Source organism: Ictalurus furcatus, chromosome 4 (assembly GCF_023375685.1).
Source record: "Ictalurus furcatus strain D&B chromosome 4, Billie_1.0, whole genome shotgun sequence".
NCBI lineage: Eukaryota > Metazoa > Chordata > Actinopteri > Siluriformes > Ictaluridae > Ictalurus > Ictalurus furcatus.
Genome location: NC_071258.1, coordinates 34,824,876 through 34,841,267, shown reverse-complemented (window position 1 = coordinate 34,841,267; position 16,392 = coordinate 34,824,876). Strand labels below are relative to the sequence as shown.

At 36.6% G+C, this 16,392-nt stretch overlaps 1 protein-coding gene across 2 annotated transcripts; it reads right to left on the bottom strand.

Annotated features, from left to right (window-relative positions):
• Positions 1-3,230: 3,230 nt before the first annotated feature.
• LOC128607110 (NACHT, LRR and PYD domains-containing protein 3) lies at positions 3,231-11,647 on the bottom strand. 2 transcript variants are annotated; one of them, XM_053623773.1, is made up of 8 exons: positions 11,225-11,647; positions 10,189-10,228; positions 10,062-10,104; positions 8,083-9,877; positions 7,510-7,683; positions 6,655-6,825; positions 5,896-5,929; positions 3,231-5,392 (listed from the first exon to the last, which is right to left on the bottom strand). In XM_053623773.1, the coding sequence occupies exons 1-7, from the start codon at positions 11,281-11,283 to the stop codon at positions 5,923-5,925; spliced, it is 2,289 nt and encodes a 762-aa protein (XP_053479748.1). In that variant the 5' UTR covers positions 11,284-11,647; the 3' UTR covers positions 3,231-5,392; positions 5,896-5,922. The 2 variants fall into 2 exon arrangements, with proteins under 2 accessions (XP_053479748.1, XP_053479747.1); XM_053623772.1 differs by having other exon boundaries at positions 3,231-5,929.
• Between the last annotated feature and the right edge of the window lie 4,745 nt (positions 11,648-16,392).

Below are 16,392 nucleotides of genomic sequence, written 5' to 3'. Positions count from 1 at the left end.
TAGATTTTGTTTGCTTTTGTTTTTGTAGCCTACTTTTTTAAAACTTACTTTTCATAACTTCTATGATTTTTAAAAATAACTTATATAACTTTTATAAGACCATATAACGGACAGGTCTGGAACATGAATTATCTTTTTGATTGATAAAGAAAGGGTGATCTTGAAAATTTATCTTGTTTCTGGACACTATAGCTACTTTGAACAAGAGAACTAGGCTGTAATAACGTATACTATTGTACATGTAAAACATGTTGCGTTCCATTCGTCTCACTTTCTAAAAACATTTGCATACGAATTATGTAAATTGGGACGAAGGGCGTGTCTCATTATCCATGATGTTAAATCAATCAGCGGGACACCTGTGCTTGCTTCTTTTTACATTCACACCCATGTCTGCACTGACGGCTAGATGAAAGGCTGCTAAGCTCTGCCTCTCCACAGGAAAAAGGAAAACAATAAAATTCACCTAGTACCCCAATGATGCCCTGTCTGTGTTTTTCTTGAAAACAATTTGCACCCCCTTCCGAACTCTCTGTTGATAACCACTGATCTACAGGAAACAATGTATACTGGACTGTAGTGCAGTGGTTCTCAAACTTTTTCAGCATGAGGTCCCCCGTCTGTAGGGTGCATCCCTTTGTGGTCTCCCCAGAGTCATCAAACTTTTACAATTTAGTTCTTCTGTATGAAATTTCTCAGCTAAGAGACTACGTCCAGTATTTAAAAGCTTATCCATGTTATATAGTCTTAGGTATTATCAGCGTGTGATTAATAGTACACAAGTATATCAGCTGATGTCACTGTTTGTTGTGTGTCTTAGTGTGCTGTCTATAATTGATTTAATTTATTAATTTTTAAAAATTTTATGTACAGCATAGTTCAAAAGTTCACAATCCTGACTTACATACAGGTAAAATAATAATAATAAAAATGTTTAAAAGAAACATATTTACTATTAACTTTATACATTTTTAAAAATGTTATTACTATTTATAATCACTGTCAGGGAATTACTTCTTAAATCGCTGGGCCAGTTTAGTCTTTAACCATGTGTTGTGCAAAGGAAAAGCGAGCATACCCTTATACTGTTTCTCTGACTAATCCCCAAGTGTGCAGGTTTGATTTTAACATTGGTGGGGATACAAAAGAAGTCTGCAGAGATACCCCCAGCCCCCGAAAAAAAGCTGAGGATTTTGAAACCAGTGATCTGTAAATATGTGCTTAATAGACCTCTTAGTATACCAGTGCAACCTCAATGTAATGCAAAACACATTTACTCATGATCATGTTGTTACAGGCCTAGGGCTCACCTGTGACCCTGCCTCTCCACCTGCCTCTCTTCCTGCTCTATCTGAGCTACTACCTGGCAGTAATGCTTCTGTACCTGACCTGACAAAATAACACATTGACACGTGCCATATGAACATTGAGGAGAAACATGTATGGCTCATTTAAGTCTTATTATTTCTATTATTGTTGACTCTACATGTTAGCAATTGCTAAAATATTTTAAGTGAATAATATTTTAAGCGAAAATATTGTAAGTTTAAACACAGGTCGATTCCATTTAGCTAATTATGTGATTTCTGATGGAAGCTGGTTGCATGGGAAATTTAAGGCTTTCTCAGTAACATGCAAACTATAACGATTCTCCCACACTTCAATAATATAGGCTGATGACATAAAATCTCAATTAAGTCCATTTCAGTTCCTGTTGTTGTACCACTACAAAATGTGGAGAAGTTTGATGGGGGTGAATACTTATGCACGGCGTTAAGGAGAAAATTTCATTTAAAAACTTCACTCTAATTCCACTGAAAGACACCTGTGTATGTCTAAAAGCAGCTGCTATTTATTAATTCAGGCCAAAGTGCATTTAAATTTACCATGTTAGCTGTTTTTATTGAGTATTTATGATGAGAACTCATTCTAGTTCCATAATCCCAGTTTAATATTTAGAATAAGGACACCGTCTCTGCAAAAGTAAACTGTAAACATTTTTTATTACATGTTAACCTTGCTTTTCAGCACACTCTGGAGAATCGTCCTCTCTAGCATAGATACTAAACCCAGTAAGTTGAGTTGAGTTGAGTCAGATGTTTTTGCAACGTCTGAGGTATCAATCCCAGCAACCTGAGACCCTGGAGCTGAGACATGGGGACACACGCTGTACAACCATTCCCACTTATCTTGTATGTATATAAAGTGTAAAAATAAAGTTATTTTAAAGTGAAATGCTGAGGTAGTGACATAGTACTAAGAGGTTGATGAAGGAAACCACACACACACACACACACACACACACACACACACACACACACATACCAGTGAATGTGAATTTAGCTCAGAAAAAGACTCCAGCTTAATGCAAAACATATCACATATCCAGTTAATTATATTTCATCAGATATCAGGGTTTCTTCTGCATTATTAATACATATCATAGAACACAAATATAAATCTACCTTATATAAGACCGCCACAGCTGTATGGAAATACACACCCACTCAGAGCTGCTCTCATTTTCATACCTGACCACAATGATACCATATTTCAATAAATACAGAGAGAGAGAGAGAGAGAGAGAGAGAGAGAGACAACGCAAGGAAATCGTGTTTCTGGTTGGCCGGTGATTAGAATAACACGTCACTCTATGGCTCTATGGAAGAAAGTTTTGACCTATGATCACTTTACTTACTACAAACTGAAATTTTACTGTAAAGTTTTACTCAAAATACTCTATTAACACAGCTCTCATTGTGGTTGTGTTGTTTATTCCTCATTTGAAAGGCACTTAAAGGTTTACTTAAAACCTACTAAACAAATGGTGCATTCATTCATTCATTCATTCATCTTTAATAAATAATAACAAAATTATTGTAAGATGAAATCCGTTTATTTATAGAGAACAAGTCTTACATATTGTATTGGTAGTAGCACTTAAAACATCAGATCCCAGATCCCAGATAGTACAGATGTTCAACGATACATTTGTTGAAAAGTACATAATAGAAATACTGGGCCCTTTTCACATATCCGGTTTTCGCTGACAGAAGAGGTTCTCGCAGGGTAACTTTACTGCTACAACAACAATGGCCGAGTCTTAACCCGTTGATCAGAATTGTTATACAAAAATCAGAAACAGTTTAGAAATAAACAACCTCAGTAAGTATAAATGGTTTACATAGCAAACAAAGTGAATCTGACGGTCTCTAATGCCACCTGTGGGAGTTTAGTCTTAAGATCGTGCAGTTCTTTATTGAACTTCATTAACTGGTAAACTGAACAAACAAACAGTTATCAATCTCACTACTAGTGCTACCTCTTAATTAGCTACAAATACAGCTAGCAAAATGCTAGGTCTTAGTGTTCATCTATCCACAACTTTACCCTGATGACTGGGAATGAATTCTTCCACAAAGAATTCATATCATTTATTCAGTGTGTAAACCTTTGTTGCTGAGTTCTCAGCGTTCTCTCCAAGTTAGGGACACATCTATGAAGTTTTATCTCAGCAGCATAGACAAATATGAGGTGAAAAATCTTTTCATTGTGAGTGAAGGTGATAACACCACTGTTTCAATGGTAGACAAGTAGTTTACTGGAACTCATTTTATCCTGCATCTAAGAACTTCTGTTTTTGGTGTGAAAAGGGCCCATTTAGATATATAATAGCATACAATTTCCTTGTAGTGCACAATTGCCTTGTATAGTAGCAAACAATTTCCTTGTATAGTAGTGAACAATTGCCTTGTATAGTAGTGAACAATTGCCTTGTATAGTAGTGAACAATTGCCTTGTATAGTAGCATACAATTGCCTTGTATAGTAGTGAACAATTGCCTTGTATAGTAGTGAACAACTGCCTTGTATAGTAGCATACAATTGCCTTGTATAGTAGTGAACAATTGCCTTGTATAGTAGCGAACAACTGCCTTGTATAGTAGCGAACAATTGCCTTGTATAGTAGCGAACAATTTCCTTGTATAGCCATGTACAATTGACTTGTATGGTAGTGAAGAGTTCAGGTTTAATTTATTACCTGAACTCTTCACTACCATACAAGGTAATTGTTCACTACTATACAAGTTAATTGTTCACTACTATACAAGGCAATTGTTCACTACTCAACTGTTCAATTTCTACCTATCCCCATATGCACTCACTACATCACTTATCTTGGTTTCAAAGATCTCTGCCAAGCTGTCAGACCTGCATAAACTCAATTTTATCCCATTATCAAACACCATAAATAATGATCTCCAACCCTGGATAAACCTTCTCCTCTCTCTCATTGGCAGAATAGCATCATTTTCAATGATCCCTGCTCAACCCCCCCCCCCCCCTTCCTGGTTCAAATCCCTCAATTCCATTATTTTAAAATTTAATTGGAAAAACAAACCTCCTAGAATCAAATTAACTACTTTACAAAGACACAAACATTATGGACGACTTGATGCCCCAAACTTTCAAACTTTCAACTAACTCGCTAACCAACTCCAATATATAATCAAATGGATAAAACCCTGTCAGATTAATGAGATATGGCTAGATGCAGAACAGGGACTATGCAAAGCAATCAGAATCTTGGATATACATCATCAGCACAGCAATCAAATGCTATTCCTGCTTCAAAAGCCCAACGATTGCAGGGACTTTAACAGCTGGGTGGAAATTTGATAAAACTATAATTTCAGTAAAATACACCAGACGATTACATACATGCCATATGGGCAGTTAAGAATGTCTGGGATCAAATCACTAAGGAAAAATCTCATTTTCTAAATCACATCATCCCACTCTTCCCTTCAATCTGCTTACTCAAAGATACATCTGAGATCAACAGGAAAATACAAAACAGTTCTTCTTACAGCGCTGACCATCGACAAGAAAACCATACTAACAGACTCTAAATCAAAGAATAACATTAATATCACCCATTATAAAAACCTAATAATCAACTACTTAACAATGGAAAAAATCTCTGCCTCGATCAAAACTAAAGCTACCAAATTTGACTCTATTTGGACACCACTCATTACCTACATACACCAGGGAATCACCTCACAATCTCTAGCAATGCAGTCCCTACAGACAAACCACATAATCAAAGCCATACCACACATCTCAAGAACAATGCTCACAAACACATGCAGCTAAATTACACACACATACACACAACATTCTGTTATACATATTAATTAACACACCGACACTCCAACAACTTCTCTTTGTACACTCCTCCCATACCACCCCCCATTCCCCCCCACCTCTCAACCCACCGTCCTGGCTTGCACAATGTCCATGTCGCGTCTGCTGTCCTGTCTTGTCTGTTGTTCTCATTGACTGTCCTGTCTGTTAAATTCTACACCCACCATTCAAACATACTAACCCTGAAAAATAAAGTACAACACACAAAACTCTTACATAAACATGCTTACATAAACATGAACTGAAACATATTACAGTGACAGAATTTTGAAATAGATATTAATCTACCCTCACAGACAAACATTATAACATTTTATGTCGTACAGAGATATCTCAATTAAGTAGATATTAATAAAATCCAGAGATAATAGATGTGTCTATTAGGGAGCGAGGTGGGATACAGCTCCTTATTTGCTATATAACCGCACTATATAATGTATGATACGAATGTAGTACTTCATCCTATGTAGTGTAAAGAATCACATGAGATTGGTCCATTATTTTATAATCAAACTGGTGCATTACCTCTGTCTCTCTTTTCGCTAAATAAAGTTTTCTTAGCTAAAAAGTAGAAAATACCTCTCCTGATTAGATATATAATTAGCTGATAGTAAAAAAAGCTAATATTGAACAGCCAAAAGATCATGTTTTGTTAGCTGGTATCTGTACATGATTTCATCCTTACAGCAGGTCAGGTGTGGATTCTGTAGATTCAGATTCTGTAAGATAATTGGACAATACTGTCAGTCATCCACATGCATTACATTCATATATAAAGTCACATCCTTTCCCCCCTGCACACATCTTTTGAAAACCTTTAACTATTTTTTTTTTTTACTGCTTCTACCGGCTGAACTTTTATTACTGTATCAGTTGACACACAAATATTTGCATAATAAAATTATAATAAAATAAAATGATATAAATTATATAAAAGTGAAAACTAATGAATTGGTGATGTTTTGAGCTTCACCATATTGAAGCATTGTATAGTGTACTTCCTTTTCTGGTTAAGAGTAGGTTAGCTGCCTGTTCTCACCAGAGCATTTTCTTTTCTCTATTTTCCTCTTTCTTTTTGTATCTTATCCTTTTAATGTTCTTGGTTGCTAGTGGAATTGGTCTGCTGGCAGCCAGTTGTGACAGAGCACCAGACTGGAGCTAAACATTTTACTTGTTCATGCCAAATAATCGCTTTGAGGCCACATATTAAGCACAACATTCCATAACATATGAAATGATGGATGCGTAACACAGTTTATGGATACAAATTTGGTACTGTCACAGACACGCTATTATACTTCCTGGCAATGAGATATTGGATACTGGCACCAAAGTAGCAGTAAAAAAACAATTCTTTCAAGCCTTACTAAGTGTGAAGATTTACTGGGTGACCTTATATATGTCATATTACTGTTTTGTAGCAGTTAATATATCAGTAACTCACTCCAACTTCTCCAGTGTGAACTTTTCATCCTCCTTTATATCAGAGAGCAGCTTCACTCCCTGTTCTCCTAAATCATTATCTCTCAGATCGAGCTCTGTCAGGTGTGAATTTGACCTCAGAGCCTCAGTAAGAGCCACACAGCCTTCTTCTGTAATGTTACAGTTACGCAACCTGCAGGAGAAAAAGACATTTGGCTTTGTTGCAGTATTAGTACACTCACTGTGGGAGGTAACGTTTCCTTTTGACATTTCAGTATCTACACAATCTTTAGAGGTAGTACATGAAAACTCACACAGCTTGGATCATCAAACATATTATCTTGTTATTTTGAATTAATATTTAAAGCACAACATATCAGTAAGACTAATTTATTGAATATTAGCTTATAGTTTTTATTCTGTATGCTATTTCCACGATCATAATTACACCACATCTTGCTTTAGTGGAATTTAGTGGCATTAACACATACCATGACTGGTAATTCACTTAAATGCGCTCAGGTGTAGTCAAGGTTTCAACTCATAACAATTAAAGTAAGAAAGTTTTAATTTGTATTAGGTATTTATACATTTACACAATAACCTTTTATCCAAGTGCATGGACAAGTGGGGTATGGCTTAGAAGGACTCGCACAAATAAATTAGAGTGACATCCTGGGCTCCTCATTTACTAATGGTTTTTAAAATGAGCATCAGCATCATCACTGGGATAGCTAACTCTGGGGTTCATTCCCCCAAACTATTAGAGGTTACCAACCTATCTACACATTTACTCTCCTACTTTTAGTGCAAACTCTATTTGCAGTACAGTCGCTCACTGCTTGATTTGATTAACAAATGAAAATCAAGATCTTACCTTAGGATCTCCAGTTTACAGTGTGGACTCTTCAACCCAACAGAAAGCAGTTTGACTCCTGAATCCTGCAGTTTATTATCACTCAGGTCCAGCTCTCTCAGACATGAAGAGACTGAGCTGAGAACTTCTGCCAGAACTTTACAGCTTTTATCTGAGAGATTACTACCACACAGCCTGTAGCAAAAACATTTGGAGAACACATGTTCTTAAATATTTAGATTTAAACCTGATTTTGAGGCTTTTTTAAAATACTGAATAAAACTGTATATTGCTTGATGTCATTTGACATAAAAGTGTCCTCTCCTTTCCCCCATTTAAAAAACTGGATTCTGTAAATATGACCACCGCTTCTCCCTGTTAAAACACCACAGCTCTTTTGCCTCAATAAAAACAATGCAGTCTATAATATGATGTAATATAATATAATATAAAAAATAAAAGACATTGTTGTAAATTTGGACTCACCAGCTATGTGTCTGATCTGAATGACTCTAATAGGTTAAATAAGCGGTAATGTCATCATTACTGAAGTATAATGAACCACAATCACAGAAAAAGCCAGGAGAAACTTACAGAGCTTTTCTGGATGCTGTGACAACTGGGTGTAGTTTCATCAAACACTCATCTGATGCTGCATATTTCTGTAGGTTGAACTCTTCCAGCTCCTTTTCTGAGTTCAGCAACAGAAAAACCAGAGCTGACCACTGAACTCGAGAAAGTCTGACTCCTTGCAGGCGATGATCTGCTGTTTTTCTCAAAAAGGTTTGGACTTCCTGTACCAGAGACTGGTCATTCAGTTCATTCAGACAATGGAACAGATTGATGGATTTGCATGCTGATGGCTTCTTCTTGATCTTCTTCCTGATGTATGTGGTTATTTCCTTGTTTGTGACAGCAGCATGTTTGCTCAGAGAGCTGCGTCCTGTCTCGGTCAGTTGGTCTTGTAAGAGAACTGAATTGGACTCCAGTGAGAGACCCGTAAGGAAGCGGAGGAAAAGGTCCAGATGTCCGTTCTTATTCTGTAAGGCCTTGTCTACTGCTGCCTTTAGAAGGTCTAACAGTGTTGCCTTGCTGGAGAGGTCGAAGATTCTAGGGGTTTGTTGTTTTGAGAGGTTTCCGTTGATACATGAGAGAAATGCATACACAGCAGCAAGATGCTCCTGAACACTCAGATGCACAAAGCTGTACAGCTTCCCCAGATGTGAAATGACTTCCTCGATAAAGATCTGAGTACAAACTCTTGAGTACACCGTGGCCTCTTGGACATCAATTCCACACTCAGTGATGTCCTCCTCGTAGAAGATCAGGTTTCCTTTCTCCAGCTGCTGGAATGCCAGCTTTCCCAGTTTTAGTAGAATGTTTGCAATCTGTCTAGGATCCATTTCAGGTTTTTTGTACTTTATGGATATATGTTTGATCTGTAAGATCAGGAAATGTGTGAACATTTGAGTCAGGGTCTTGGGGACCTCTCCAGTTTCTGCTTCGCTGAACATTCCCTCGAGAACAGTCGCTGCAATCCAACAGAAGACTGGCATGTGGCACATAATGTAAAGACTTCGTGATGACTTCAGGTGTGTGATGATTTTATCAGCCAGGGTTTGATCACTGATTCTTTTTCTGAAGTACTCGTCTTTCTGAGGGTCATTGAAACCTCGTACCTCTGTTACTTTGTCAATATAATCAGTAGGAATCTGACCGGAGGCTGCCGGCCGAGATGTTATCAAGAGGAATGCAGATGGAAGAAGATACCCTTTAATTAGGTTTGTTAAGAGTACGTCTACTGAAGCTGACTCTGTTAGATCTGTCAACCTTTTGCTGCTTAGGAAATCGAGAGAAAAACGAGACTCATCCAGTCCATCAAAGATGAACATGACTCTGTAGTGATTATAGTCTAGTTTAAGTTCTTTGGTTTCTGGGAAGAAACAGTGGAGAAGCTCCAACAAACTGAGATTTTCTTTCTTCTTAAAATTCAACTCCCTAAAGTTAAATGGAAAAATGAAATCCAAATCCTGATTTGCTTTTCCTTCAGCCCAGTCCAGAACAAACTTCTGCACAGACACTGTTTTCCCAATTCCAGCAATGCCTTCTGTTAGCACAGTTCTGATGGGTTTCTCATCTCCAGGTAAAGGTTTAAATATGTCATTACAATTGATGGACTCCTCTGTTAGTAGTCTCCTGCAAGCCTTTTCAATACGTCTGACCTCATGTTCATCATTGACGTGTCCACACTCACAATCTGATGTGATGTAGGGGTCTGTGTAAATCTCATTCAGAGGTCTTAAATTTCCATACAGTGGAATTCCCTCATTAATCATCTGAAATTTATTCTGCAGTTTGGATTTGAATTTTTGCTTCCATGAGCCCAGTTCTGAAGACATAAAGAAAGCAATACAAAATTTGCCTTTTATTACTATTTTAGAATTATTAACACGTAGCATTTTAGAGTCTCTACACCATGACAGAAAATTACAACCATGATATGATTAATGAACAAAAACTACAATTGTGATGTAATGTTGAGTATTTTCTGCATATGATGTTCTGCACCTTACCTTTGGTACTGCTCTGATGCTCTTTGTTCTCCATCACTAGAAGCTAAAGATAAATATTGAATCAATTAATCAAATTAACTTACTAAACAGTAGAAACGAAACATCTCACAAACACACAGATACATACCTGTGACACAGACTCCAATCGTTCAGAATGCCCAATTAATCTATTGAATGAAGCACATAATTAACACATGACTCAATGATACTCTTGAAACCAAGTTCTTCCTTGTTTTATTATCTACTGAAGGAATTAAAAACTGTACAAAACATGATAAAGACGCGATCAAAAACTAGTGTGCTCCCTCGGCTCAATAGCTTCAAAACGGAAATGAAACTTATCGTCCTTATTAAAAGTGTTAGCCAATCAGAGCGGAGCAACTGCTTGAGGCAATCACCTGTTACACGACACACCACGCAAACTCACAATGTGGGATGGCTGAAGTGCTGAAGCTTGTAAAGATCACCTATCCTCTGTTGCATCACTCACTACAGTTCCAAAATGCCTCTGGAAGCAACATCAGCACAAGACCTGTGCATCAGGAGGTTCATGAAATGTGTTTCCATGGCCGAGCAGCAACTTTTCCTGTTCCACCATGACTGCACAATCAAGGTCCATAAAGGCAAGATTTGATGTGTTTGGTGTGGAAGAACTCAAGTGGTCTTCACAGAGCCCTGACTTTAACTGCACCGAACACCTTTGAAATGAACTGGAATGTCAGATCTAAGCTGCGACTTCTCGTCCAACACTGGTGCCTGACCTCACTAATGCTCTTTTGACTGAATGCGCACAAATTCCCCCATTATCTTATAGAAATACTTCTCAGGCTGTTGTAGGTGTGATGGTCAAGTGTCTATACTTTTTGGCAATATAGTATAAGCAGAGAAATAACCTTCACGCGCAATGAAATCTCAACATTGAGACATAAAATTATATTATAATTCTTTTTAAGTTTGTTTCTTCCAAATGTTTTATTTTCCTTACTCGTTTAAATGGGCTAATCATGAATCAATATGAAAAACGTCTTTCTTGAAGTTTGTAAATAATATCAATAAATACAGTTGTTCATATGTAGTACATTTTAATTTATGAACTATCTCTTTCAAAATTAATTCAAAAACTGGAGTGAAGTACATAAAATTGTTCATGAGACATTACTCACCTTTTTTGCTCTTCCCCTTGAAACGTTATTGGAAACTCTATTGACTTGTCACTCTTCATAGACACACCACTGGGTTCAGGTGATCTGGAACTTTTTTTCTGATATCTAATTAAAAACAACGTATGAAAACTGTCATAGATCCCCCTTTATGTTGCAGTTGTCATGGTGACAAGAATTTGGTTTTGGTCCTGTCTCTTCCCCATGTTCTGTCATTTCCTTGTTACCTGATTGTGTCCAGCTGGTTTATATGAGGGTTTTTTTCAACCTTTGTGAAAACTTGGCGCAATATGTTTGTGTTTAAAGTAGCATAAAACTAGAATTTAATATACATATATATTTGTCATGGTATGTATTATTTTGTTGCATGGTATATATTATTATTCCATAGATATACATACCTAGATGCTGATAATGAATTAACTAATAATAAATAATGTAAGCATTTACAAGACAGCTATCAGCAGTAGTATCTATTAATGGCATATATTATTATATAAACTATTACTATATTAATATTATTCTGCATTATATATAATATCATTATAATGATATATATTATGCTACAGGGTGTCTGAAAAGTCAGGAACCAATGCGAGTAAAACTACATATAATTAATTTTGTATTTATTATTTACAGCATATGCTCCGTGTGCTCACCCTTACGCTCTACACTTTTTCTCACCCGCTGTATCATGTATTTCATATTCAGATTAAAATATTTCTTTAAGATATTCCCACTGGTTCCTGACTTTATATAAGGTTATATAATTATATAATGTTATACAGTATAATTAATATTATATAGTATAATTAGGCGTTGTTCCACCTGTGGACATTATGTTTAGTGGTCCAGCACCACAGTGTCTTTAATTCTGTGCCATGTTTCTCTTCCTGGTTTTGACTATGAATTACCCTTCGTTAGTTTTGCCTGCTTATGTTCTTCAGTGGACTCTATGACTATGATTAAAGGACTGTCCTTAATAAAGCTAATGCTGAATTTTCTTCACTTGCTTCCTTGAGCTGCACATTATATTGGTTTATCATTGAACACAGAATATAGGAATTCCCTTTGTCTTACAACAAACAGAAAATATCTGAGCTAGAAACACATCAAAACTGATCTAGGTTCTGATTTCCCCCACACTTAACCAACTGGACCGACTCTGAATTCACAACCCAAGCGTGCAGGATGCACTTCAGACGATAGACGTTAAATATTAAAAATGAACAGAAAATGCAATGTTGGTGCAATTTCAGTATTAAAATTGTTTATGAGACATTCTACATTATTCTTCATAGATATATTTTTCTGTCCAAACTCAAGTGGAAAACTCCATTGATTCACAGATACAACAGTGGGTTCATGTGACTCTGAGCTTTTTTCTTCTATCAGAATAAATCAACAACAGTGATCCATTTTTTTGCAAAATAAAAACCTCCATTGGAGTCTAATTAGAGCTCCCTTTAACTGGAGCATAACATCAGTATATGAAACTGTTCATGAGACATTACTCACCGTGCTTCTCGAAACGTAATTGGAAACTCTATTGACTGGTCACTCTTCATAGACATGACGCTGGGTTCAGGTGATCTGGATCTTTCTTCCTGATATCTAATTAAAAACAATGTGTAAGTGTAGATTTCCACAGTAAGTCCACTGAGTTGTAGAAACTGAGAACACTGGTCAGTCATTAAACAGTGCTTTCATTCTGGTTCTCTTTATTCTTCTACATATGTATATATGGACTGTAATGATTTATAATCTCAATATCTGGTGTCACCCAGAAGAGGACAGGTTCCTTTTGAGTAAAACTGAAAAAATGGAATTCTACATGATAAGTGTTTCACACGTTAATTTAAATGTCTCACCTCTCATCTTCATCTTCATCATCTTTAGAGGAACTCATTTTCAGGGGTCTGTGGTGTGTTTTCCAAAATGTATGTTCTTCAAGAATAAATGGAGACCTGTAATCACATACACAATCACACTTGATGAATTATAATAAGGTACATATAAAGTCTTGACATTTGAAGTCACAATCTTCAATGACTCGCTAAGAGTCTTAACTATTTCACAACCACTTCCCATTGTGTATGTTCTCTGACCAGTTCACTCAAATGTGTAGTACATCCTAACAGTAAAGTTTGAATCTGGAATCACTGATTGCTGATCATGTTCGAATCAGTTCCTCCAGTGTTTCTAAATTAGTGACTTTGATGATTGATTTGATGACTTTTTAGACTGCTTTAGCAAATATATGTAAAAAAAAAAAAAAACAAAACATCAAAATAGCCTAGAGACAAATCTAGTAGGTTCACTCAACTCAGCAGTATGTAAAGACAATGACAAACCTACACCAATCCCCATTTGTTTCCTAACAACCAATCACTGATACCCATTGTTTCCTAACAACCAATCACTGATCCCCATTGTTTCCTAACAACCAATCACTGATCCCCATTGTTCCCAATGAACATTGCTTGTCCACACATGCACTTATTTTAGTTCTTGGTTTTTAAAACTCAATAATACAAGGGAGTTGTTTAATCCATAACTGTTTTCTTTGTCTCTTTTTCCTGACTAACACTGCTTCACTGGTGCCATGACTAAAGACACCTATATAATAATAATAATAATAATAATAATAATAATAATAATAATAATAATAATATATAATTTTATATTGTATTATATGCTATGCTATATTCTATGCTACACTATTGTGTCTTCAGAAAACCTTTGTGTGTGTGTAACATATTTTGATACTAATATCAAGACAGACTAATATAAGGATATTTGTTGTTACACCTACTTTTACAAGTAACCTTCAGATTTGTGAAACAGTTTGGATGTTAGGAGATAAAGACACAAGAAACGAGCAGATTCTATTCCTACTCTATTCCCCAATCTATTCACAGTGTTCACTGACTAGTGTATGTGATAATGGCGCCATCTACAGGCAACTACTGAGAGGTGACATGAAGCTAAGGAATAAGGAGGTGTATTGTGTGTACTCTGTACTGTTTGTTGACAAACAAATTCCTGGTACACCTGTAGTACTTGGTGAATAATATATTCTGAATTTAAAGTGTACGAAATTGATTTATATTGTTTATATTTTAATATATTTATATTTTATTTTGAGCGTTTCCCCAACAATTGTTTCTATAATCATAATCAGCTCGTATTCTTAACTCCACCGCCACAAGAAGTTCAGTGCAGAGCACAAAGTTTCCAGTTAGACAGAAGGTTTCGGATAAATGTCCTTTACTTATCTTCTGCGTGAGTGCGTAAACACGGAAGTTGAGACGGTGAAACAGGTGTGTATACACCAGTTCAGTGTTTCCAGTATCCACTGGTCTCACTAAACCCCTCACACACACTCTGTCTACACAGACGACGACGAACTTTCGTTGTTTTGTTGTAATGTCATTAGAATTGAATTGAATTGAATTGAATTGAATTGAATTGAATTGTCAATTGAATTGAATTGAATTGAATTGAATTGAATTGAAAAATATGACGGGGAAGAAGGAGGAGCACAGTTACCGACCATTAAAACAAAACAAAGTAACAACCAACAAAAAAGCGCAAGTTTCTGTAGTTTATTCGGTCAGAAATACAGCCAATTCACACAGACGACCAAAATCCATAATAAATAGTACAATGAAATGCCACATATTTACCTTTTCATGTAAGACTGGCATAAAGGTGCCTCGATGTCGGACGCTCCTATGCGCAAATTAAGCAACCGTCAGGTAGAGGCTTCACTTTCGATTTCTCTCGCGCTCTCGAGCGCACGTTCGCCTCACACCTCCAGCGTCGGGGGTTCGATTCCCACCGTGGCCCTGTGTGTGTGTGGAGTTTGCATGTTCTCCCCGTGCTGTGGGGGTTTCCCCCCAGTCCAAAGACTGCATGGTAGGCTGATGGTGTGTCCGTAGTGTGAATGTACGCATCGAATTCTCCCACAGCAGTATCCAGTGAGATTCCGCCCCCACACACCATTTTGTACATATTTTATTTAGGATATCATTTTTGGGTGTGTGAATATTTCAGAACACCCAATATTTCCTAGTTCCATAATCCCCCTCAGAATACGGCTACAGTCGTACTGAATGTAAATAATGTACAGTTTGTAACCAGGGCAACTTTGTTTTACAGCACAGTGGTGATTTGTCCTCTCTAACACATCTAACACAGACACTAATCCCAGTCATTAACTCCTGAGTTGAGTCAGATGTTTCTGAGACGTCTCTCTGGAACCCGATTCCCTGGAGCTGACAGATGTGAACACCGACATTAGTGTTGTTTTTACTGGGAACATTTGTTCTTCAAATACGTTACAGGTACATTACTGCTAAAGTGGGACAAAGTTTTACTGCTAAATTAGTACAACCAGCCCAGTCATTTAAAAAAGGGGTTAGAGGTGAAGGATCTTTTTAAAAAAAATGAAATGTGGATTAATCGGTACACACTACTAACGCATATATTCTTCTAATCATAATCTCATTAGAGTTTGAATGCAATATGAGAAATATGAGAATAAGGAGAGAGAAGGAAAGATGAGTGGAGTGAGGGAGAGGATGAGTGACGCTATAGAAGGTAGGAGGAAAGGAATAACACGTGTTACGATGACATCGAGGGCGAAGAACGTCCCAAAAATAAAAAAAGCAGCCTGCAAAGGATTTTCAAAAGCTGTGTTAAACTTGTTTTTTTTTTTTTTGAAGTTCATATAAAAAGATTATTTTTAATTTTCATGTATTATATAAACCAAATAAATAAATTCCAAGCATCTTTTCTGATTTTTAGAGTGAAGATCTGAAGTGTCCCACTTTAACAGCATCACCTGAAGGAGTACAGGACCCTGGGTCCACGCTAAATTAAATAAATAAGTGACAGAAAGTGTAATATAATCACACCACCTTGTATATTTATTTTATTTTCCCCGTTGTTTGAACCGTAGAAGATTATCGATCGTCTGCTCTCCGCGTTCATCACAACGCCGGTTTCTGTTCATAAAGTTTCCCCGAGTTGATGAAGGAATGAAATGTTTTTTCATTTATAAATTTCATCATAAAAATCATCTGCGCACCGATCAGGATTAACTTCATGAGCTGAATGACTGTATTAATATTCTACACATAAAAAAAAACCACACACACACACAC

Coding starts and splice junctions, on each gene's coding strand:
- LOC128607110 (XM_053623772.1), bottom strand. CDS start 11,283: ATGAAGAGTGACAAGTCAATAGAGTTTCCAATAACGTTTCAAGGGGAA. Junction 10,229..11,224: donor CAAGGGGAAGAGCAAAAAAG/GTGAGTAATGTC, acceptor TTCATTCAATAG/ATTAATTGGGCATTCTGAAC. Junction 9,878..10,061: donor GCATCAGAGCAGTACCAAAG/GTAAGGTGCAGA, acceptor TTATGTCTTCAG/AACTGGGCTCATGGAAGCAA.